Source organism: Argentina anserina, chromosome 2 (assembly GCF_933775445.1).
Source record: "Argentina anserina chromosome 2, drPotAnse1.1, whole genome shotgun sequence".
NCBI classification, from domain to species: Eukaryota; Viridiplantae; Streptophyta; class Magnoliopsida; order Rosales; family Rosaceae; genus Argentina; species Argentina anserina.
In genome coordinates this window covers 27,261,317-27,287,335 of record NC_065873.1, presented here as the reverse complement: position 1 = coordinate 27,287,335, position 26,019 = coordinate 27,261,317, and the positions used below count along the sequence as shown (strand labels likewise).

General features: G+C 37.4%; 6 protein-coding genes across 6 annotated transcripts; 4 read left to right on the top strand and 2 right to left on the bottom strand.

Annotated features, from left to right (window-relative positions):
• Positions 1 to 147: 147 nt before the first annotated feature.
• Positions 148 to 6,001, bottom strand: LOC126782185 (casein kinase 1-like protein HD16). Its single transcript, XM_050507381.1, has 18 exons — positions 5,550 to 6,001; positions 5,140 to 5,250; positions 4,970 to 5,043; positions 4,789 to 4,858; positions 4,633 to 4,688; positions 4,468 to 4,539; positions 4,015 to 4,109; positions 3,850 to 3,916; positions 3,643 to 3,772; positions 3,341 to 3,559; positions 3,103 to 3,245; positions 2,844 to 3,018; positions 2,600 to 2,690; positions 2,363 to 2,520; positions 2,068 to 2,256; positions 1,205 to 1,976; positions 1,031 to 1,106; positions 148 to 387 (listed from the first exon to the last, which is right to left on the bottom strand). The coding sequence occupies exons 1-16, from the start codon at positions 5,817 to 5,819 to the stop codon at positions 1,917 to 1,919; spliced, it is 1,980 nt and encodes a 659-aa protein (XP_050363338.1). The 5' UTR covers positions 5,820 to 6,001; the 3' UTR covers positions 148 to 387; positions 1,031 to 1,106; positions 1,205 to 1,916.
• Positions 6,002 to 7,850: 1,849 nt separating this feature from the next.
• Positions 7,851 to 8,841, bottom strand: LOC126784535 (uncharacterized). The gene has a single exon (XM_050510000.1). It carries the CDS (start codon positions 8,764 to 8,766, stop codon positions 8,188 to 8,190), a length of 579 nt encoding a protein of 192 aa, XP_050365957.1. The 5' UTR covers positions 8,767 to 8,841; the 3' UTR covers positions 7,851 to 8,187.
• Positions 8,842 to 11,441: 2,600 nt separating this feature from the next.
• On the top strand, positions 11,442 to 12,758 carry LOC126784305 (protein FAR1-RELATED SEQUENCE 5-like). Its single transcript, XM_050509776.1, has one exon. The coding sequence runs from the start codon at positions 11,442 to 11,444 to the stop codon at positions 12,756 to 12,758; it is 1,317 nt and encodes a 438-aa protein (XP_050365733.1).
• A 36-nt stretch (positions 12,759 to 12,794) lies between these two features.
• Positions 12,795 to 14,006, top strand: LOC126784304 (protein FAR1-RELATED SEQUENCE 5-like). The gene is made up of 2 exons (XM_050509775.1): positions 12,795 to 13,794; positions 13,897 to 14,006. Exons 1-2 carry the CDS (start codon positions 12,795 to 12,797, stop codon positions 14,004 to 14,006), a joined length of 1,110 nt encoding a protein of 369 aa, XP_050365732.1.
• Positions 14,007 to 17,010: 3,004 nt separating this feature from the next.
• Positions 17,011 to 17,694, top strand: LOC126784303 (lachrymatory-factor synthase-like). Its single transcript, XM_050509774.1, has one exon. It carries the CDS (start codon positions 17,011 to 17,013, stop codon positions 17,599 to 17,601), a length of 591 nt encoding a protein of 196 aa, XP_050365731.1. The 3' UTR covers positions 17,602 to 17,694.
• Positions 17,695 to 18,142: 448 nt separating this feature from the next.
• On the top strand, positions 18,143 to 25,314 carry LOC126784302 (lachrymatory-factor synthase-like). Its single transcript, XM_050509772.1, is given in 2 exon segments — positions 18,143 to 18,361; positions 24,943 to 25,314. Coding segments are annotated over 2 exon segments (576 nt in total). The 3' UTR covers positions 25,300 to 25,314.
• The last annotated feature ends 705 nt before the right edge of the window (positions 25,315 to 26,019 follow it).

The following is a 26,019-nucleotide window of genomic DNA, read 5'->3' as shown; positions in this document are numbered from 1 at the left end:
TGATGTGGGGGTGCTTGGCGGGCACCCAGTTGTGATGATTACTTGTCGGCGTCGGGGCCTATAGCTGGTAGACAAGATCCGTGGTCAAAACATGATTCTGCCATAGTGCCATTGGTTACTCGCTCTCACGAGGATGTCCATAATCTCTGACTCGAAGAATCTAATTTGTGGTTTTCTGATATTTCAATCTCCATATTTAAACATGTCCACTAGTTAAATTCAATAATGTTCAACTGTTATCGCCCATTTAAACTAAGATGCCTCATTATAGTCATGGGTTCTCGTCTTGTTTAGAGCCATGACCAAGTGCAGCCACATTGAACTTCAAAACATCAATTCATTGTTCAGTCTAGAAAATTCAGCATGTCAACACTTCAGGACCTGCAACTGAGAAAAAAAAAACAATGTTCGGGGAGTTAAAGGAATAAACCATGTACGAAACTACAAAATTACTTTTTAGTTAGAAGCTTAACAGTAACAATGTAACATAACCATAACAAGGGAGTATAAGACGCATAGGACTCTGAAATCGCGTCTACCATTAGTCAACCGATGCTTTACAAATGCTATGGGGATCATAATTCAGATGAGGGTAAGGGTTCCTTCATGCTTTTGTACTACCTTATTTTGGTAAATATCCATATTTCATATATTTAGAATTCTGTGTATTTCTCCGACTTTCAACTAACTAATGGTACAAAGTACGGTTAGTCTTGTCGCCATTTGCAAGACCAAGCTCCTATACACAAACTTAGAAATGCATTCAACAGTAAAATTAGTTCAGCGGGAAAAAAGGATTGTGATTACAAGAGGAAGATATGTCCTACCTTGTGTGTAAATTATAACAACCCTTTAATGGCATCGTTAGATGGATATCAAAGAACCAAAGCCACAGGCGAAGTTCAGTGTATAAAATACTATCCAAGCTTTCCTCAATACCTGTTATATATAACAAAGATAATTGTTCACAGCATATTCAATGACGAAAACCGCAAAAAACGAATTCAGACAAGAGGAAGAAACTGCTTACCAGTTCTGACATAAAAAATAGAACCGAGTGCAGTGTTGTCCAGGAACACCAACAGCCAATTGATGTACACACATAGCTACAAAACCAAGACAGACCAAACTCCAAAGTCACATTCATAAACTATAAAGACGCTTAGACGCTTACAGAGGACTCCCTAGTGACCATACAACTTACCAGCAGGAAATAGGCAGTCCTTGGCATCATAAGTCTTGCTTAATACATATAAACTTTCTTACTGTGTTTCTGCTTCGAACAACTTGACCAAATTATCAAAATATAGCATATTACAATTGCCAACTTATACGTGTTATGTAAATATAAGACCTGGTCAGCAATGTATGGTGGATATTGATTCAATAGCACACAAACATTTTAAAAGTGGTCAGCCAAAAAATAATTTGAAACCATTACATACTAATGATGTAAAGTATACATATACTTTCTGCTTTTCAATTAAACTGGGACATCCCATCTTAAATTTCATATAAGGAGCACTTTTCCCCTCCCTCAGAAAAGAAAAGAAAAACGGAACAAAGCTCAGTACAGACTGGTCTCGAATCACAGAAAATGAAAGGTGATGTTCCAAAATTTGAACTCAAACCATGACTTGTGCACATCCCTTCAACCAAGGTTTTATTGCTCAGAAATATACAAACTTTTTAACAGTAGGTGAGAATAATTAAGCTGAAGAGATTGAAAGACAGTGCACAAGTGCTTCTAAGATGCTATGTTATGGTGGCAATAAAGTAGAGTATGGCATACATCAAATCCAAAGGCCAATCAATTTGCCGCAAGATCTTTGATTCCAAAGAGGCACCAAGTGTAAAGCTGGTTGTTCATAATGTGTCAAAATTAGATCAGTAGCATCCCAATAACCCTTGGTTGTTCATGACACAGTTCGACCATAACAAATCGACGCTATGTAAAGGTTTTTTGCCCATTTCTCCTGCACAATAGCCACATAGAAACTTGAGCTCTCAGACAGAAGAATAACATGGACAAGAAGGAGAAATTGATGAATTAAACTATCAACCTACCTTCACATGTGTACTTGGAAAAGCAGAGGTTCGAAGGGTCTCTTGTGTTTCATCAGCAGGCTTTCTCCTTGGAACACTAAGAACAAGAGCTGCCTGATCCCAAGTTGCTGCAGTTGACGTGATGCGGTAACCACCATCCCACCTTCGATGAATGCCTTCACTGGGATACAGGAAATCTAGCTCTACAACCTAAAATTATTCATTTCAAGGGACGCAAAACAAGATAATCAGAACACTTCACTTCAGAAGCAAGTGGTATTCAAACAGAACAAATATTAGAGGATCTGAATAAGACCTGGTCTGAAAATCCTGCACCTCGAGACATAACAATAGCCCATCTACTCCCTGCAGTGGCCATTGCAGTAACAAAAAAACCTTCCCTCCATTTTTTATTAATCCACTTGAAAGGAAATGACTCACTGACTTTATAAGACTGCTGTAAGAATTGGGTCCCTATAAGAAAACAATAGAAGAAAAGTTAAACATGTGAAAATTTTGAAGCAATATGGCTTTGCTGAAACTTAAGACTAACCTTTAGACATTACAACCAAAGAGCTTCCATTGTTGGCTCCCGCTATTGCACTGATATAGTAATTTTTGTCCCATTGTTCCATAATCCATTCCTTCAAACATTTCAAAAATGGCATTAATGCTAATTCACACAAGCTCTACCTCTAATCTATACAGCATAATTGAAAAGAAAAACTCTAATATATAGGCTCACCAACGATGATGTAATAATAGTAAGCTGCATTTAAATTTAATTGAACACAAACCTTATGAAGAAAATATGGAGAGAGTTCATAAACTTGGGAACTGAATCCAGTTCCTGCATCCATTATAAGGGCCCAAAGATTTGAACAGGAAGACACACTGCTGATAAACAACCCATCTTCATTTCCCTTCTCAATGTGTTGCGGAAGCCTCACATCTGCCACATTGTAGTGATATCTACACAAGATGAAAACATCAACTTAGTACACTTCTTGGTTGAATTTGATTTTATCAAACCAAAATGTAACTACAAGTATATACCTTTGCTTCATAGGCCTACGAGCATTGTAAACACTAATCCATTGTGTTGCTGGCATCCCCATGCGGATCTTCTTCTTTGGCTGCTCATCATCCTCTTCCTCCATGGTCAATCGCCCTCTCTTTTGTCCAACCTGACATATAAGCTTTATCATGCAAAAGACATAAATGTTAGATGAACTCTAAAGGAATGTAAATAGCTAATTGCTCGTAATATAGGCTATACATTTGCGAGGACAACCTTCTGAGCACCATCAGTATTTATTGGTCGAATATCTGGATTTGGACCAACAACTCCATCAAAAAGAGATATATATTTAGCATAGTTTGGTTCTTCATCAAACTTCAAATTTACTACGTACTCCACAAACAGTCTGAATGGTTGAGGGCAAAAGCAACATAGGGTTTCTGGAGAAGTGGCCATCTTTTTCTTGCAGACAAGGAATCCTTTATTTTCTCCCTAACAAAAGAATGACGTTGGCACGGCATACAACAAAGAGATGAAAACATAAACCAACCGAAATTTTGAGCAATTAAATGAACCTGATATCCTTGCCAAGGTAACCGCCCACGGAGTAGAAATATTAGTGTGTAAGCTAAAGATTCCAAGTCATCTCTCCTGCTACCAGTTCTACCAAGATGAGCATGCACACTTGCATACCGCACAGTTCCCCTGCAACACATGAATTATCAGAAGACCGAAGGGCAATGACTATATTGCTATACAGTAAAACAACTGTGAACTTTTACCTGAAGACATCTGGACGTTGATCATAATCTACATGCTGGCCAGTTGAACTATCTCGCCACCTGGTGGCTATAAAGTTAAAAAGGAGGTCATCAGATGATGAGGCATTAGCCACAGTTATCTGGAAGTAAAGTCAACTCTAATGAGAATAAATAACTAGGGCATACCTAATCCGAGGTCAACCAGAAATAGCTTCTTCTCCTCAGGAGTTCCAGGCGGACCAAGCAAAAAATTCTCAGGTTTCACGTCTCCGTGCACATATCTGCCAAGATCATTGTCAGACAAACTATGAAGCATGCATATGATAGCTCAATAAGGCTGCCAGAAACCCAAAATTTTCATTTTGCTACGACTGGAAACCAGGCTAATGGAAACTTAAGACATTGCTTTATAGCACCGAAAACTACAAAGATAAAAGACTAAATAACCTCCAGCACCTAAAGAGGTTCCACACGGGAGATGAGTATCATTATAAATTTCAAATTAACTTGACAATGTGTTTCTATTTACATGGAAAATATTTCAAAGTTGCTGGACCATAAAGTGTTCTGTAATTATATGAAACTAATGAAAGACTATTGCATGAGAATGAATGAAAGAATTGCAACAAAGATCATTACCCTCGAGAGTGAATCTTCTCCAATATGGAAATTGCCTCAATGGCAATACATGCAACCATTTCAATTGACATTCTGTTCACAAGTTGAAGTGAAAGTTAGAATTCCAGGGTTTAAATAAAAGAACGAAATTGTATTCCTAAAAATTAAAACATATGAAAAACTTACGTATGTGAGCTGTTGTTCCAAACATCCCACAAACTGGGCCCAAGAATATCCATAACCTGTATGCAAAACAAGCTTATATTAATATATTCACAAATCGGGCTAGTGAGAAACTATAGTTTAATGTCATATAATCAAATGTGGGCAAAAAACACATACCATTATATAGTAGTCAGCTTGCCGGCCCTTAAAATGAACTCTGGGAACTCCATGACTACCACCAAGTGCACTGCACAGAAATATGATGTAAGTTTCAATTACAAACTTACTGTATAAGACTAACATAGTGAGGGTGATTCATGTAGAGCAGAAATATACAACAAGATAAGAGAATCCTTACTTGTAAATTTGCCATTCATATGGTGGGCCGTAATTACATCCTTTACTGCTTCTATGCTCAAACTTCAACGCAACCTGAGGTTGAGATAAAACCAAGTACCTCAACCATACATATCCAACGTAACAAACTACGAGCTATTCAACAATATCATAAAAAACATGATCACAAACCTCAACAGCTCCAGGGCCGGGTGCAGTGCGTCGGCCAACATATACTTGTCCAAAGCCTCCTTTCCCCAATTTCCTCTCTACTTTGTACAGCGGGGAACCACCAACCTGGACCTGTTTCCAATAACAATAACAAGCCGACGATATCAAAATCAACATAAGAACACTGCATTGCTGATTTCACCATCCATTTAAAATCAAAATACATATCATCACCATCCTATGTGTAACTAAGAACACACAATAACTACCTCATGCAGTAAAAAACAAATACAGAACTTCATCAAATTCATAGATTAACAAGTATCAAACTTTTAATTCCTAAACACATAAACAGAGCTAAAGCACTAGACTTTATTGAAAATTATACATAATAAAATGCAAAATTGAAACCAGTGAAAAAAAGAGTGAACCTTTTCAGGAATAGGAGCCGATACTTCTTCATCGGCAGCAGGGCCCTTATCGCCGCTGTGGCCGCCGCAATCGTACTCATCCATGCCGGCGCAACACCTAGGTCGGTCCTCCTCCGTCAACTCAATCGACCTCTTCACAATCCGCTTCTTCCTGCTCCGATTGTTCTTATCGCAATTCGTCTGCTTCTTCTTCTTCTTCTCCGGAGCGGCCTGTCGGGCAATCGGGTTAGGGTTCTTAGGGGTCCGATTTCTGCGGCGGAGCTGAGGCATGGATGGGCCGGAAGTCCATGAATAATGAGAAATTGACCGGCGGAGAAATGTAGGGGTGGAAATAGAGAGGGGGGGACTTGGGAGAGAGATAATTTAGGGTTTGGTGGTAAGGAATTTGGAGATCTACGGAGGGAAAGGAGGGGATTCTAGATTTTCTACTTGGGAAAACACAGAAATATAGAAACAAAACAGATGGGAATTGAGATATGAAAAAGATAGAGAGAAGAGACCAAGGTAATTAATGTTTAACACGCAATATTACGATCAGTAAGTAAGTAAGTAATAATAATAATTACTTTTTAGACTTCTTGGAAAAGGAAATGATTCATTATCATTTGGTCTAATAACATAGTCTCTCCCGGATGTAAACAAGGGGCTATGTGTTCGGATGAGGCAAACTCATGGTAGCTTGATTAAATTGTTTCTCATATTAGAAAAACAACACTATTCTTAATTTTTACAAGATATAAACTGAGAGCAGGTAAATTCATGATATAGTTAGTGTCATCTTCTGTGATAATCTCAGTTTTTGATTGGTCGATAGCTTAATATGAGTAATTATTATGTGTACCCGCCACACCACATGACACTGTCATGTGTGTACCCAGTTAATCATATTACGTCATGGTATAATTAACATGCACATGGTGAGAATGTTAAAAGTTTATTTATATATAATAACTAATTAGAAACAATCACAACAAAAAATAAACTAATAATATTAAGGGATACGCCACATATCTCATAATATTAAGGGATATGACACGTGAGATATGTTGTGGGTATATATAATAATTTCTCAGTTAATATTCATTTTTTTATAAGTCTTTTATGTGGTAGATGAACAAGTTACCAACAATGGTAATTATTTTGGCTTGTGACAATGAGGTACCCAAGAATAAAAGAAATCACGAGTATGAGCACTACAGAACAGCATCTAGAAACGAAAGTTGGTGTGAGCAACAAAACTAGGCGGAGATTTGCATTATACTTGTTTTCTTATAAATTTTGTGTCAATCAATGGCTTAAAATTGACCCACTCACTCTTTCTGGATGATTCAGTGGCAGAAACGTACAGCAAATCTGTTGTGCCATGTGGAAATAGACCTAATCAATTCCCTCCTGCTCATCCAAACCTACAAGTGCTAGAATATTTTGTTCTAATTTTCGAGAAGCATCGCATCCATTTTAATGTCGTTCCTTTTAGTAAGGACCATAAATTCAGGTTACTCTACATAACTTGTTAGCCTATCAGGCCCGACAAAATTAATCCTTCTTCTACTTTCTTTTCTATTTTGGTCTCTAGGATTGATTCATTTTCCATAATGAACTGGAAATGACATTATATTTGATTATTCATGGACACAAATATATATATATATATATATATATATATATCTCTCTCTCTCTCTCTCTCTGTTTGCAATTGGTTATAGGTTGTTTGGTTTTGAATCCAAATATTTCAAATTAATGTTTTTTTATGAATATTTCCAATTAATGTTTCTTGAATTATTTATGTAAGTCTTTAGCTTCTCTTTTTTCATAAAAAAAAGTATGTTTGTTGAATTTGAGATCTTTTAGAAGCACTTTGAAACAAGCAATAATTGTCTGTATTTCAATCTCAATCATTCACCTATGCAGAGTGAGTACTGTGGGCTATCAGTTCGTCTATAATATTTACAACTCTAACCGACTATATAGTATTCATCAACTGACTCGTTAGTTTATCAATTATGTTGGACTAATCGGGAATTATACTCTTCTGATAATTTGCATTTTCTGATCAAAATTGGATTGATTCACAAGCAAGAACAATATATGTTGCCAACCAGAGTGCAGTCTCTACTTTATAATGCATGTCCCTCCAATGTTTAAATAATTGTTCAGAGTCCCAATTAACAGAATTTGCGGATTAAAGCAAAGAGAAAAATTATGCCAATTAATCCATCGATCTGCAATTGACACGCCAAAGGAATTCTGAAGTGTGAAGGTCCCTTTCTACCACATTTCATTTGTACGTAAACCAGAAACTCATTGGCAAAGGAAAAGGTACACTTGTATATAAGATAACATATTAAACACTTGCTCTCAAGAGTTCCTGCAATATTTCATATATATTCCATGCAAGGAAATCTTGATACTTCTAATCTACAACTGTACGCGAGCAGTGGTAAAATACTGTAAGCAGAAAATTAACACAGTAGACCATTAATGTACGTGTAATTTAAGCTTACATACTAGGAAAAGCTAAAATGTGAAAACTAGGATCCAAATTCTCATGCATGGATGGATACATGGTTAAAATACACTACGGCGTCCCTCTGCAAGTTCAACGTAGTAGAAACCCTAACCTCGATCACGTCATCAGCTAATAGCATCGATCTGCTACCGTATTCCACTTTTGCAACATTAAATCCCTGTAAAAATTGTCAATGAATTCCTGAGCTGCCTTGTCCACATGCCACTCCTCCTCCTCTTCTTCACTGGTGTTCAACGGAAATAACGGCTCCCACTCTGTTATCCTAACCCTCCTCACCCTCGGCCTCCGCCGCAGCGGCTCCACCACGTCACCTCCGCAGAAGGACACGTTCTTACTTCCCAACACGTCATCGCACATCATCGGCACGTAAACAGACCGCCGTGAGTGCTGATGATGATAATAACGGCCGTTGTTGTAGTTGGTGTTGCTGCGCTTAAGGTGGCCGGGAGTGCGGGACCGTTGGTGGTGCGGTGGGCTGCTGCTGCAGCTGAACTCGTACTCCAGGGGGTAGACAAATGAAGCGTGCACGTCGTCGAGCGAGCGGCACCGGACTGAGTCGAGGGTGGTGTTGTGCCGGAGCATGAAGTCGTTTACCGACTTGCCTAGGATCTTGCCACGCTTCATCATCAGACGTAACATGTTGCTCAGTTTCTTTATAGCTATCTCTGGTGTGGTATTATGCTCCATTGATGAGCTTCTAGAGATTAAAACTCAAAGGCTAATATTGCTAAATAAATAGATTTATAGATAGATCAGAGAAGACTCGAGAGCAGTTTGAAGCTAGGTAGTTGGAACCATATATAAAGGGCCAATAGAAATGATGGGGCCCATATTTTATTGGGCTTCTCTTTCTTGTGGGCTAAAGTAGCCTTATTTCTATAATAATGTGTTTTTCTTGTTAAACAAGTTTATAATTAGTGTTGATAAGTATAGCATGGTATCATTGGCATGTGTAATGATTACATTTGTTTTGTGCTGTTTCTTTTCTTTTGTTAATTATTTTCCAAAGCATTCGTACTGGGTTTTGGTCTCTGTTAATTTGCAAATTTTGTCCCTACAAAACAAGTGTGGTTTTAATATTTTCACAGAAGCTAGCAACCGGCGCAATACCATCTAATTGAAAAGTTCAATCTTAGTGCATTCATATCTCAAGCCCTTCACATCATATATGTTTGAACAAATGAGATTATGAGAGTGTTCCTTCAAGCAATGATCATATATTTTTCTATATGAACAGAGTGAAATAAGTCAATAAATCAAAAGCTAATTAGGCAAATAATAATGGACTAATAATGGTGGGAGATAAAGGGGCGTAGAAAGTGAAAAATCAATGGCTATCCGTTCTGTGGAAACTTTCTTTAGGTGTAAGCCTACCTTTAGCCCTACATTATCCCATACTTTGAAATTTATAAATGAAAATGTTTTAGGCAAATCGAAATACTTTAACTATTAAATTGGAGTGTTGGATTTCATAATGATGATAGCTAGTAACTGGTCAGGATCCTATGTTAAATGTTAATATCAGAATCAAAATAAGAGTCCTTGAAATATTTTTCATCTTATAGGCAAGCACTTGTGCCCAGCAACCGTGGTAGGTTAAACGGAAATAATACATCCTCAAAAAAACTAAAAAGTATAATACTGCTGTAAGTAGTTTTGATAGGTGAAACATTACTTTGATTTCATGATTTCTGTCTATGACTTAACTAACACATTAATTCTATATGTTAGTTAATGGTACATCATCTTCTTTCATCATGCATCAATGATCTTGGTCTAGCTTTAATAGGCAATAGTTAGATGCATATATGCCTAACAACTTGTGAAATGAGAAATCTCAGATTCATGGCCAGGCAAACACTGTATTCTAATCAATAACGTAATCTGAATGATCAGTTACAAATAGGGGAAGTTCAAAGATTCAAAACTCGTGTTCTCGATTAGTTGAAGAATCAATTTCTTCTTCTTTTTAGTAATCATGATCAGGGAAAAACTGATATTATAATGAAGATGCGTGCTTTGATGAGTTTGATCGACAGCCAAACAGTTTTCAACTATTTCTGTCAATATGTAGCTGTATGAAACCGTACCATGTAAGAAAGTAGAAAGATCTTTGTGTAAAAAGCCGGATTTTAGTCATTTTACAACATTGATGAGTTTGATCGACAGCCAAACAGTTTTCAACTATTTCTGTCAATACGTAGCTGTATGAAACCGTACCATATAAGAAAGTAGAAAGATCTTTGTGTAAAAAGCCGGATTTTAGTCATTTTACAACATCAAATCCAATTCACTATAGAGCAATATCACCAGTTCACAGCACATCATATTTTTTTCGACAAGGACACAGCACAACAGATTGATCCGAAAAAAGGAAGAAGATTGCCGCCAAGAGGCGCCAATTATTTAAGTATGAAAAAGCTGCTTTAGTATTCTTCAGCTTCTAGATTTAATTACAAGGGTCCGGTTCCTGGGACATTAGTTTTGACACTAATTTTGACACCGTTTTCTGACCATCAGATTTTAAAAGTTTCAATGGTCTAGATCAATTGCAACTATGATGTCAACTTATAAAAACTGATGTGGCAGAGTGACGTGGCATTATCAAATTTTATAACAATTCAAATTAATCAAAAAGAAGAATAATTCAGAATCTCAAATTCTATAAAACCTGTTTGATAAAAAAGAAGGAAAAAAAAACGCGAAAGAACCCAGACGCATATGAAGAACACAAACCCAGAAGAAGAACACAAACCCAGATAAAGAATAGAGAAGGATACAGAGCAGCATTCAAACCAATAAGTTGAAACCATCTTCACCGACTCCAGGCACAACTTTATACTTTCGACAAAGTACAGGTAAGCTTATCTTGTTTCTTTGGTCAGAGTTTGTATAGGCGTGTTAAGGTTTAGGGTTTATAGTATTTGGTTTTGAAGATTAGGGAAACGAAACCAAATTCCATAGAGAGTATGATTGTTTTGTCCATGAAACGATATGGCATGAAAGAGATTTTATAATTGGGTTTTTCCATAGTCTTGGTCTATGAAAGGTTTATAATTTGAGCAAGTTGATTAGAATACACAGATGCTAAGTTGAGATTGAGCTCGTAAGAGAAATATATGGACAAAGGTAGTAAGTCTTGATGATTCGTATTATAGACAATAGCAGTTCCTTTAACTCCTTTCACATTTGATATATATACCCTTCTGGCAATCAGATTGTATAATTGTGTTTTTATCCAACTTGTCTACATTATGTTGTCTAATTATACTTAGATATACTCAGATTGTATACATGTGTGGTTATGCAATTTGTTTAATGAATATTTATGATCATGTAGTGTTCAGGTTGGCATGGAATCAATGGATTTGGCTTCAGAAGATGACAATCTTGGATGCTCGTTGAACCAAGAGTCCAGTGATAAAACAAGTGATCACCATTCTGAAAAGAAAGAAGACTCAAAACTAAAATCTCCTTATGTTGGAATGTTTTTCGAAACATTGAAGGAGGCCGAACAATATTATGAAGATTACGGTCGACAAGAAGGTTTTTGGACTCGTATCCGAAGTTCATCAAAGTATAGATCACAGTCAAGTGAAGTGACAAGTAGATTATTTGTTTGTGCACATGAAGGTAAACATGTCATGCAAACTGAAAAAGAAGATGATCTGGAAGAGAAAGACGAGAGAGCTGAGAGTGATGAGGCAGAAATATGTGATATACAGGTTGAAAAGAAGAGGCGTAGAAGTTGTTCAACTGTAAAGTGTGGGTGCAAGGCTAATATGCGAATTCTTCATGACAAATGGACAAGAAAATGGAAAGTTTCAGTTTTCAGTGACATCCACAACCATAAAGTAGTGTCACCAGCTCGAAGAATGATGATGAAGTCAAATAAACATATGCCTGATGCAGCAAAAGATTTAACTGAAGCTTTTCAGAGAGAGAACTTGCGAATCAGTAAAGTTCCTTCAATGTTTGGCGGTGCTCATAGTACTGGTTTTGACAATAGGGACTGCTATAATCATTTAAGGAACGTGAGGCACAAAGAGTTGGAATATGGAGATGCACAATCGGTCTTCAATTACTTTAGAAAAAAGCAAGCAGAAAATCCGCATTTCTTTTATGCTATTCAGTGTGATGAAGATGGTAGAGCTACTAACTTTTTTTTGGTGGACTCTAGATCAAGGATGGCGTATCAGTATTTTGGGGATGTAGTGACATTTGATACAACATATCGGACAAACAAGTATGATATGCCTTTTGCACCATTTACTGGAGTTAACCATCACTTCCAATCCATACAATTTGGATGTGCACTTTTGCAAGATGAGACCGAGTCAACTTTTCAATGGTTATTTGAGACGTGGCTTGAAGCTATGGGAGGTCGGCATCCATTATGTATTATCACTGACCAAGATTTGGCAATGAAAGGAGCAATTGCTAAGATTTTTCCTGCTACTCGTCACCGCCTTTGCATTTGGCATATAAAGAAGAAGTTTGATGAAAAGTTGTCACATGTATATTATAAGAAGTCCAACTTCAAGACCGTCATGAAAAAGTGTATATGGGCAACATACAAGGTAGATGATTTTGAAGAGCAATGGAAAAAGTTAATTGAGGAGCATGATTTGGGACCGAATGAATGGCTACAACAACTCTATGAAATCCGTGAATCCTAGGTTCCAGTATATAATCGCGGTACATTTTTTGCTAGAATGAATACTACAGGGCGTAGTGAAGGCACCAATGCATTTTTTGACGACTTTGTTACATCAACAACAAATCTAAGAGAGTTTGTTGTTAAGTATGAACAAGCCTTACATAAGATTGTTAGAAGGGAAAGTAGCGAAGATTTTACATCAGAGCATAAATATCGTATTGTGGATGATGACGATTTTCTTTTGAAACATGCAGCACAGGTGTATACCAGAAATATGTTTGAAAAATTCAAGAGCGAATGGACTAGAGTCAAACGGCTTAAAGTTGAAGAAAGGGATTCTGACGACCATTTTCATAGATACTCAGTGATGAAGAAAATTGGTAACCCGCAAAAGTTTTTGGTGGAGTTGAATTTACAAACACATGAGGGTAAATGTGAATGTCAAAATTTTGAATTTGTGGGAATAATTTGCCGGCATATTATGAAAGTGTTTGTTCGTCAAGACATTGATACAATACCGTCCCACTTTATTCTTTCAAGATGGAAACAAGGAGCAAATAAATTTAGAGTTACGGATTCTGAAGCCTTGGTACAGAATGATGGTAAAGAACAATCGGAAGCATTGAGATTTAGTCACATGTGTCGGAGAGCCACTCAACTAGCTTGTTCTGCTGCGCCTTCTAATGAAGCCTACACAATCTACATGGGTGGTTTAGATGAATTGTCAAAAAAAATTTCAGAGCTCAATAAGGTGTCACAGGAAGATGTTATGGAGTCTCAAGATAATGTTTTGCAAGATGAAGGAGCAGATAAATGTACCAGTAAGTCTTCAGAGCTATTGCTTCTAGATACAAATATCTCAAAGACTAAGGGTAGAAAGAAGGATGAGAGCAGCAGAAGAATAACAAATGGTTCTAAGAGAATTAAAGGTGGTATGGAGTTGGCTCAAAGCAAAAAAAGAAAGTGTACAATGTGCCAACAACCAGGACATAATAGGCTTACTTGCCAATTGAATCCAGATGCAAAAAGAAAAACAGCTGTTTCTTCAAATCAAAGTAAGTTAGTTTTTCTCTTCTTTGTATTTATCAGATCTTATAGTTTCACTATAAATTTTGATAGTTACTAACACGTACAGTTGCCTTAATTTGTATTTGTAGAAAGCAAAAATATGCAAGAATCTGTCACAGTTTCGGATGAGAATGAGGAAGATTCGGATGAGGAGGATTCAGACGAGGAGGAGGATTCAGATGAGGACAATGAAGACTAAATTTACCGCCTCAATATTGATATTTTTTCTTCTTTTTTTTGACTACCATCGTTAGTGTTGGTTAATTTTGCTACTGTGCAAGAGGATTTGTTACTGAGACTTGTATCCTGTTTTCGTTTTTATAAACCTAAAAAGATGGTCTGACTGTGTGCTGAGAGAATGATATGTGTGATTTATCTTAAAGACATGATACTTTTGAATCCCCATCTCGTGATGGAATTTGGGCATGAAAACAAAATGACATCAACTTTTGCTTTGCCTGTGTATTTGCGGGATTTCCAGATAAAAAATGAAGCCATTGCAACAATCTACAAATTCGTGATTGTTTGATTTCCAGATTATTTGATCGACCCAAGTTGATTATGATTGGTGACATGGTGAGCTTAATTGTAATGGGACTTCTGTAGACTTAAGTGACCTCACGTTCTCACAACTATTCAAACCGATTATAAGTCTACGACGGAGAAGGAAAGCTCGGTTTGTGTTCTTTATCTGGGTTTGTGTTCTTCATATGTGTCTGGGTTCTTTCGCGTTTTTTTTTCCTTCTTTTTTATCAAACAAGTTTTATAGAATTTGAGATTCTGAATTATTCTTCTTTTTGATTAATTTGAATTGTTATAAAATTTGATAATGCCACGTCACTCTGCCACATCAGTTTTTATAAGTTGACATCATAGTTGCAATTGATCTAGACCATTGAAACTTTTAAAATCTGATGGTCAGAAAACGGTGTCAAAACTAATGTCCCAGGATCCGGACCCTAATTACAAATTCTTCAACAATAACTAAAACTGTATGTTGTTGGAAGGATACGCCAATACGGTGAATTAGTATTTTAATTATGTCAAGAACTTATAGTATTTGTATCATTCGACGGAGGGAGGTGGCGCTGCGATGGGGAGACCGAGGCGGCGATCCATCTTAATCGGTTTTTCCTTTTGGGGTTGTTTTGTCGGGCTCGATCTGATTTGATTTTTGCAAGATCCTCATGGTGGCAGAGGCAATCGAAGGATACTAAGGTGCTGCAGATGGCGGCCGCTATTTTTCGTCGCGAGGGTGGACTAACGGTGGAGGAGAGTTGATCAGAGCAGGGCGTGGGTTTTCTCTGATGGGCAGTGTCTTGGGCGGCCTGCAATTCGTGGGCATTAGGTAGGCTGGGCCTAGGCTTAGTCAATATGCTTTTATTTCTTTTAGTTTTTTTCTTCGATAAAATTAGCGGGTCCCGGCACTATCAATTTACTCTTTAATTAGTGCATAAATTAACACATTGCATTAGTATTGATGTACACCAATTGAGGTTTTATGCGGATATATTACAGGGTTAATTTATGTTTACTTGCTATTGAGCATAGCTAGTAGTCTAGTGTATGGCGCATGGTTTGTGTTGGAGTCTGTTCACTTGTATAACTACATGAGTTTGTAAGGCTTCGGCCGTTATAGGTGACTTGTCCAGTGGAGTAAATCTATTCTCCTAAAAAATATATATTATTTGTATCATTTCTTCGACATCATTTGACTGTATCCAAAAACTCATCTAGTGCCGATTCAAGAATTGATATGAAATCTAAGCTAGGGTGTAGCTGTACAATATATAATATTCAAACCAATTTGCTAGCTAATGGTGCATTGATCGCTTAATTGTCAATGAAATTTAGTAACTGTCTTTGTCTTTGTAGTTAATGTTATATTTTGATAGGACGAGCAATATATATATTGAATACAGTTAAGTACATCCCTATTAATTAGATAGGCTGATGATCCCTCACTGCTCACTGGCTAGCTAGTACATATTATTCCCGATCGATCACTCTCTGTGATCACCACTTCAACAGGTTTGGTTTAACTTCATGGAGTTGAATGCACTTGGATCGGAAAGCGAAATTTCTGTAGGGGCAAACCACATATGACAACTAGTGTTCAAAGACTTCTTCAACTTCCAGCCTTCCGCAACTGTTTTCCAACCCAGAAAACTTGCTATGGGATCAGATATTTTATGGTAAAGATTGTTCGACGCTGAAAGTTCGATTGTTTCATATATGTTTAAGCTAAGTGATCGCTGACTACAACCATACACCGATTTCAAGTTGCATGCATCGACTCCTTTGAAAATTAGGATTGTCGACGGTGGTTGACCGCTGGAAGGCCGGGGTTGCCGGGTTGGTATTGGAAGTTTCCCCAAGTCCTATCTGCGATAGTGGAGGATGCGCTTGCATGCAGATTAAATAATCATGATTAGCTTGTACCAATCAGTGACCTGATGCAGAATCAATGATTTTATTTGAAATTTCTCGTTGCTTATTCAAACTTGATAGATTAAACGAACTAGACACTAAACCAAGACGTCATTTACAGAACAAAATAGCAAATACAATATTATGCTTAATATAACCACCACATGGTAATAGTCTCGGTTTGAAACTCTCAATGCTCGTTACTGTATGTATGTTTGAATCTTGCAGATGTTGATTGAGGTTAAATCTCAATCGATCAATCTATTCTTAGCGACATAATAAGTAGGAAACATTTTGACACGCATGATTTCGGACACAAATTAGTACGTGACCTTTAAGGCTATAAACCTTTTAAAGAAACCGCATGCATGATTTCGATCTAGAGATCTTATGTCTAATTGATATGAACCTAGCTTTTTAATACGCATAAGTAAATCGTAATAGCATGCATTCACGATTTTCTGATTAAGAACCCTTATTAATTATTCCCAAGTCGATTTAAACCCTTATTGGGGTCAAGACGTCAAGTGAATATTATATTCGTAGTTTCACTTATTCGATTACATATCATATTGAGATTTATATAATTATATCATTTATTTGTACCATATGTGACTTGACTCGGTTTATTTAGCTCGCCATGACCGGGTCATTCAAAATTGCATGTGTCAGGAATTAACCAAGAAGATATATATATATATATATATATATATATATATATTATACATATATTTTACGATCAATGGTCCTGCAAAACTGTATATATATAGTGGATGTATTATGGCTGTACATGCAGAGAAAACAGAGCGTACATACTACCCGTGTACAACCATATATCCAGTAAACAAATTGGATTTCTAATTTGTATTTCGCTCTCTATGGAAGAACAAGCACACCCTAAATGGCGAGGCAAATCCTGTGCTCAGGTGAATGGCCATGCAGCACAAGAGGTGTGGCCTCTCTTGGCCGATTTCTGTAACCTACACAAAATATTCCCCAAAGTCGAAACATGTTACCAGCTAGAGGAAGTTGCCGGCCAAACCGGTATAGTTCGATACTGCGCTGGATTTGCGACTAATAAAGACAAGTCGACCGTTAAGTGGTGCAAAGAGAGGCTGCTAATGATCGACCCGATCGAACGGTGCTTTAGCTACGAGGTAATTGATAGTAACATGGGGTTTCAGTCGTACATAGCAATAATGCGGGTAGTCCCGATCGACGATGGTAGCTCCATGATTGAGTGGTCATTTGTTAGTGACCCGAGCGAGGGCAAGAGAATGGAAGACGTTCAATCTTTTGGTGAATTTTCTCTTCAATCCATAGCAAAGAAGATCGAGCTTGTTCTTACCAATTCAACCAGTTAACTATCCAGCGTTGCATGTGCCCTACATCACTATCTTTCTGTATTCCTTTGTTTTCACGATAGACAATAATAAATTAATAATTTAGTGCCTCCATTAGTCAACTTTCTATATTCAGCACGTTACATAATATTATAGTTTGATAGTCGATAAGGACGCGTATATTTTTGTTTTTGTTTTTGAGAATGGGTAAGGACGCATATAATGCCATGTGACTAGGGGAAATGGAATATGGATTTGATTACTGGATTATGTTACAAGAACAACCTGTAATTAGTCTAGATTATCATCCATGGTACACCATTAGCTTATCTGTTAAGTGAAATTATATTGCCAGATTTTTGTTTCATTTCTTTTCCTCTATCACATGACACTGTCAGTTGACCCAAATCGATCAATTCTCTTGGGCATCTGGCATTGTCGAAAGAATGAGTATCAAACCGTCCAAAGTGCTCACTAGCACATCACCAAAAAATAACTAGAGATTCCCATACACAATTATCCAATATCACAACCTCTCTAACCTAAAGCGTATATATGATCAATGCGCTATATAGCTATCTATCTTTCTCCCTTTGAAATCTCTCATTCTCTTGCTTCTCTCTGCGTCTCTCTCGTGGGGTCAGAGGTTCAACCAGAGGCGAAATGGGAAGGGAAACTCTCAGCCGAGCTCAAAAGCTCACCACCCCAAGAGGTCTGGCCTTTCCTAGGCGACTTCTGCAACATGAAAAGAATCTTCCCAGGCCTTGAGACCTGCTACCAGGTCGAGGGAGTTCCTGGCCAGCCGGGTTTGACCCGCCACTGTGCCGGACCGGCCACCGACAACGATGAGACCACCGTACGTTAAATGGGCCAAAGAGAAGCTGATCTCGGTGGATCCAATCAACCGGTGCTTCAGTTTCGAGATGGTTGATATCGCTAGAAGATTGTTGATATCAATGTTTTAAAAGACAAAAGGCGTAAGCTTTATGTATGAATTTATATATTTGTACATTGATTAGTCTTATATATAATATGATTTGTAACCAAAATAAACATGATAAATTGTTATTCCTTCATAACAAATACATATCAAAACCATGCAATTAATCAAATCACTTTGCATAACATAAATCAATATATTAAAGTACTAACTAGTTATGAAAAAAAACAAGAACAATGTTTGAACAAGCTTCAAGTGTCAAAATCGTCATCATCAACAATTATAATATCACTATTTAAATCATCATTCAAATGTCATCATCATCATCACCTCCAACACCGACATCTCTAATAACATCATCTCCAACACCAACATAGGTTTGGTACTCTCTAGCAGTAGAGGTGGTATTTTTAAAATCTCAATCTCAAAACCTAAAATACTCCATTCTAAAAAATAGTTTTTAAAATTAAAAAATTTGAACTAATTTTTTTTCTAGTTCTTCGCCTTTCGCCCTTTTGCGCCTAAGCAACTAAGACTAAAAGCCTTTTAGTCTACATCTTGGGTCTTTTACGCCTTGAGGCACGGCTCATGCGTGCTTTTTAAAACTTTGGTTGAGACTAACATGGGTTCGAGTCATATGTTGGAAACATGGAACTATGCAAGTGGTTCCGATAAACAACGATGAAAGGTGCATTATCGAGTGATCGTTTGTTTGCGATCCGATCGAGGGTTGGGCATTGAAGGACCTTGACTCTTATATGGTGTCTACCTTACAAGGGATGGCAAAGAAGATTGAAGAGGCTCTGCAATCCTAGCGTAAAATGATTTTATAGTCATTGTGTTCTTGCAACTGTGTTTCGTCTCTGATATGTATCTAATACCAGAATGTTGTAATATGTCTCTGATTCGAACGTTGAGTCAAGTTCTGTTTTGCTTAGTTGTTTGCCTGTTCAAATTTTTCATTGGAATGAAACGTACGCTAACGTTACAAGAATCCAATGCTATGAGCTAGCCACGAATCCTATGCCGTGACTATTGAGTTTTTGCTGATGACCCCCTCATTGGCTCACCAAGATGCACAGACAGCTATATATTCTTTTTTTTTTTTGGTCAATAGACAGCTATATATTCATAGAAGCAGATGATTTGTAGTTATGCTGGTTTTACTTTTGTACCCAATTATCATGTTCCTTTATCAGTTACCTTCGAATGGTTGATTGGTTAAGCCGTTAAGGCGCGGTTCTACCATTCTTGAGTTGAGGGAGAGAGAGAGAGAGAGAGTTCGAAATATGCATGGTTTGATCTCAAGAGTACGCGTGTGGATTGTGTCAGTTTAACGTACACTCCGAAAACTTATTAACGGCGTCAAGATCCACTTGCACCAATAACCATCGTGCAATCTCAGTCGTCCATTTAATCTAGTCACCAAAATTAACGCTGCTAACACAATTTAAATGAAAAAAATCTGGTTAAACACAATAAATCAGACATCAAGATGACTTTTGACTTATCAAATTAGTTTTATAGTGATTATTTAAGAGTAAATTATAAAATAGTACAATTTCTCATTATAAATTAGAAAAATGTCACTACTTATTTTCTAATTATAAAAATATAATCTCAATTAATTAAAAGTTAGAAAATAGTCACTTTTTAAAATATTTTCCGGACAATTTTACATTTTTTCTTCATCGTCTTCTTCTTTTTCATTCTTTTTCATATTTCGGTCATAACTTTGTCATCCAACAATGAATTTGAGAGTGGTTAGTACCGTTAGAAATATTTTTCTCCCCTCTTTCATTTGATACCCAACCACTTCGAACCAACCACCGTACAAGGCACAATAACCCTCGCAAGGGGCTGCCGTCGTCGATGGCGGTGCTCTAAGCAATTCCGGCAAAATCGGATCTCAAAGTTTCATAATTCTAGTTATTTTCTTCATTCTTAGCATACTCATATCAATCTTATTTGAATTTTAACATCATTTCGCATATTTAGACATTTTAACCCGGCATGTCACACCCATTATCACACTTGATGTCACACTTCTTGTCACTGTTGTCACACTACCTGTCACACCTACTATCACCAATGAAGCATGGACACGCGGACAAGGGTCCGTATTGCGTGTCCGACACGGATACGGATACGGACACGGACACGCTTGGACACGCTCGGACACGCGAACTCAATTTGGACACGGCCCGGACACGCGAGTGTCAGAATCGGACACGCGGACACGCACCAACTCATAATAAAAGTGAAAGTGCTTATGGTGAAAATCGAACCTTGGTCATCCAAGGCACCCAATAACTCCTCAACCATTCCAACAGATTCAGTTTTTGTTATATTTACGCACATTTAATATATATAAGGAGAGAAACTCATGATAAAAATAAGAATGTTTGTGGTGGGATTCTAACCTTGGTCATCTAAAGGACCCAACAAATCCTCAACCATTCCAACAGATTCAGTTTTTGTTATATTTATGCACACTTTAATATATATACATCTAAATACTTTCAAATTTTTAAATTAATTTTTTAATAAATAAATAAATATATATTAAAATAATTTTAATTGACGTGTCCACCACGTGTCCGTGTCCAAAAAATTTCTATATGCCGTGTCTACGTATCGAATCGTGTCCAATACGAACACTCGTGTCCGTGTCCGTGCTACATAGACTATCACACTACCTGTCACACTCGTTGTCACACTACATGTCATACCCACTATCACACTACCTATCACACTACTTGCCACACCTGTTGTCACAATGTTTTATGTGACTATGTTATGACAAAAAGAATAAGAAGAAGAAGAATGACTAGAAATAACGAACATTTGTTTATGGTTATGTGATCTTAAACTTCTCAAATCAACTTAAACAATTCAAATATCAACATTAATGTGATGTCACACCCTAACCACACTACTTATCACACTACTCGTCACACTAATTTTGTTATGTGATGTATAGTGTGACAAGTAGTGAGATGACTAATGTGATAGGTAGATCAGTGACACAATAGTTATCACACTGCCTATCATACTTGCTATCACAGCAGAAATATAGTGTGATTGGTAGTATGATAGCTAATGTGACATCAAATTTTTTTTTTAAAAAAAAAGAGCTTAAAAAATCTTATTTGGGCACCAAAAAAATGATTTAAACACCCATATCACCGATCTTTGATTTTTCCAGCAACAACAACATCACTAGCATCCCTCTCCGTCGTTGCAAGTATCATATCTACTAGATCAAAGACCAGCTTTATCCTCGCACCTCGATGTTGTCCCTGTGTCTCTTTCTGTCCATATGCCCGCGCTTTCCGATGTTGTCCCCGCGCCTCCGAACTCGTCCCGCACCTCCAACCTCCTCCCCACACCTCGAGCTCGTCCCCGCGCCTCTGACATCGTCACAGTGCCTTCGACATCGCCTCGCGCCTCAGCTTCGTTTGGTGCTCCACGTCCCAGTGTCGTCACAGCATCCTAGTGTCGTCCCCGCGTTCCCTCACCCCCAACGCTAACACCATCCTCGCGCCTCCGACCATGCTTTGACGTTGACAACTCATCATTTTGTTTGGTGGAAAAAATCAACACAGATTTGAGTTGGTTTTAGAAAAATTAATATCCTAGTGGCATTTTGTAAATATCATGAAATTCAAGGGCAACACTTTAAGACTTTTAGCCCTTTGATTTTTTTCTAATTTTGAAATCTTTCTTAATATTTTTCTCATTTCATGGTCAAAATATATTTTTTTATAAGAAGCTTATTATTCAATAGATGGTTGCAGTAGAAGTAAATTTGTCGTCCAACCCATGCCCATCTCACAAAAAAATGTTAAGTAATTTTTTTCTCAATAAATTTATAACTACGGTTTTTATAAAAACACTTGTAATTTTTTGTTGAAGTGGGCATGGGATAAACAAAATATGGGTGGGTAACCAATTTGTTTCCCGTTGCATTTGATGAAATTCTCTTCACCTCAGGTTCCATGTCCCACCTTCCAATTCTTCGTTATTATTTTCAATACAAACCCTTGTGATTTTGGAGGAGGAGATGCTGTTGAGTGGTGATTTTGGAGTGGAGGAGGGAGCGAAAAATTGCAAATCTGCGATCCACATCTAGAAGATTCAAGCCTCTTCGCCTCGAATTACAGTGGTTAGCCCACTCAGCTGCCACCACCCTCCTCCTCCTCCTAAACCTAGTACCCATTGCTCCATCAACCCCAATTCTTGGCCTGACACCTTCTCGACCACCGCATGTTTCGGTCTATGCTCTCTCTCTCTCTCTCTCTCTCTCTCAAGATAAGAGAGTGCTTGATCGGGGAACAGCAACATCGAAGAGCAAATATTGAAGAGCATTATTACTGAGTTGTTTGAGAAGGTGAAACAGTATACATCAGCCTTGGGATATAGAGCAACGAAGGATTGACGGTTGTGTTGTATAATCATAATTGAAGCAAATGCCGAAAAGGAGAGAAGAGGCAGATTTCCAGAATTTTAGGATTTTGAATAAACATTTGAGTAATTATTATGTGAACCTGGCACACCACCTGACATTGTCATATGATGTATCCAGCTAATCATATTACGATATGGTATAATTAACATGCACACGGTGAAAATGACAAAAATTTATTTACATATAAAAACTAATTAGAAATAATCACAGTAAAATAAATAAATAACGTTAAAAAAGTATGTCACGTGAAATATGTGGTGGGTATATATAATAATTTATCTAAACATTTTCGATTTTGATCGCATAGAATATTGACAGAAGTTGAAACAAAGACAAATAACCAAACAAACGTTTTCCGTTGTGACTTGCACATAAATAGTGCAATTAGACCTTGGTGTTATGAATAAGTTATTTTAATAACATAAGAGGCGTACTGCCATGTATTCGTGTAAAGCTAACGTCTTTGTCAGCGAAAATCCAACGATGTGATGGTTCGGTGTTTTCCTTCAGACTCTTAGAGGCCACGGACCACATGCACATGCATACGCCTTTGAAGGCATCATAATTTAGAATATGACCATAATGTCAAATCTCACCAAACTTAAGCAAAATTTTACCTTAAGCATTCTAGACGGATCTGGAATATGACATAACTCTTTGGAAGAACCTAGAAGGCGTTAGAAGTCTCAATAAGCTTTAAGACATTTCCGGAAATCTCTAGAATCTTAGAGAGACTAGGAGAACTAGATCACTCAAGAATTCTTTAGAACACTCAAGGTTCATCTTAAACTTGTGTAGAATTGTATATAACTCTCTAGAGTCATATACATTGTACATAGTCCTAGAATTCTCTAGAACTAGTAAGGTAGGATGAGGATGCCTATAAATAGCAAGGCACCCCTCTCATTTCATCTATCAAGCAATCAAGCAAGAAGCAAGCTATCAAGCATACTTGTAAGTTATTTCTTTGTTCAATATAAGTTATTTTTCGATATATTCTTCTTTGTCTTTCAATTGTTCTAGCAGGGCGTTTGCGAGAGTAAGGCTGACTTAGCATAAATTAATTGCTAATGCCGCATGAGTTGCATAGCAAAAGAGTAAACTCGTGACAATAAGGATTGATAGAGCAAGATCCTAGATAAAATGAAAGAGAACGTTTAAGATGAAAAAAAAAAACCTAAGAGCTCAGGTAATGAAACCCACATCTTCAGCTAAATTCATTATTCCAAGTATCTCGAATAATTTAACAATTAAAAAACACAATCAAGTATATGTGTTTACATAATGATCGAGTGGTTTTCTCCACGCAGTAGTATGTGAAATAATTGAGAATTCTCTCACCTCTCCGTCCCAAAGGTGAATTTGGCGTCTGGTGATCTATATATATAAACACCTTCTCATACATAATGTACAATAGAATTTTCTAGTTGGGTAATGTATATGAAAGGCGTAGACACATTGGGGCTAGAAGGGTCAACTATACCCTTCTCAAATTTGATGTCAAACTATGATTAAATATTATATATGTATTATATCATGGTTTAATCATATTATTGGCCATTCTGACACTAGATTGAACTCATTTTTTTTGTTTTTCTAATAAAACTTTCGCTCGATTTTGTTTCTAGCAGTAATTGTGACCCTCCTCTTATAAATTTTGGCTACGCCACATTATGAACCTTTGATTATTATGCATGTGGTTTCTTTTTTCTCGACGGATCCATGTGGTTACAAACTTGCATTTCGTAATTAGCTAGCTTTCCTCCTCTCCCTTTGAAGTACATATCTTCTTTCGATTGATCCCATGGAGTCGACGAAACTAGCAGACGCGAAATGGGAAGGAAAAAGGTCAGTGGAGCTAAAAACCTCACCACCACAACAGGTCTGGCTTTTCCTAGCCGACTTCTGCAACGTGAAAAGACTCTTCCCAGGCCTTGAGACCTGCTACCAGGTCGAGGGAGTTCCCGGCCAGCCGGGTCTGACCCGCTACTGCGCCGGACCGGCCATCGACAACGATGAGACCACCGTTAAATGGGCGAAAGAGAAGCTGATCTCGGTGGATCCGATCAAACGGTGCTTGAGCTACGAGATTATTGAGTCTAACATGGGGTTCAGGTCGTAGGTTGGAACCATGCAAGTGGTACCGATGAACAACGATGAAGGGTGCATTATCGAGTGGTCGTTTGTTTGCAATCCGATCGAAGGGATGGGATTCGAAGACTTCGGGTCTTTTTTGGAGTCTACTCTACAAGGGATGGGAAAGCAGATTGAAGATGCCCTTCTGTCTGCTAACAGTGCTTCTGTGTGATGATTTACATATACGTACGTTGTGTTCTTGCTCGTGTGTTGTAGCATTAAGGCTAATTTGAGTTAATCATCTTAATGCTAATAGTGTTATGTTTTGTATGCCAGCTGTTCTCCATGTATTGGTGACCTGGCTTTTTTATTTATTTTCTTGGTTGTAATAAGTCTTAGAGTTTCAGTTATATACTCTGCTCTGCTTTTGTTTTTCTTCTTCCTTTCTCTTTTGTTATTCTGTTAGATTTAGCTGTGACTATGTTATCATATGTGTCGGAACGATATTGAACACTTCGTGTCGAGTTTTGTATTATTTTAGTTGTGTGCTCGTTCAAATTTTCTTTTATTGAAATGTTACGTAGGCTAACGTTCAAAATATCCAGTGTCATGAGCTAGCCATAATCGTATGCCTTTACATGACTATTACTATTGTCTTTAACCTTTTGAGTTTGTGCTCATGACCCCTCACTGGCGCGCTCATTGGAGTCATTGGTTTCACCAAAAAGTGAACTGTGGATTTTTTTTTGAAGAGTTGGGACAGTCTACTTTACTCATGTAATCTTAAAAGTCTGAAAACACACGCTTTTAAAAGTCTAATAGTGTTTTCATAATGAGTTTTTTTCACCAACAGTCCCTCAACTCTGGTGTACCTACCAATGTGATACCTCAACTCTTAATCGTACCAATGTGATACCCAGACTCTAGTATTGCTATCATTGAAGTACTTCCG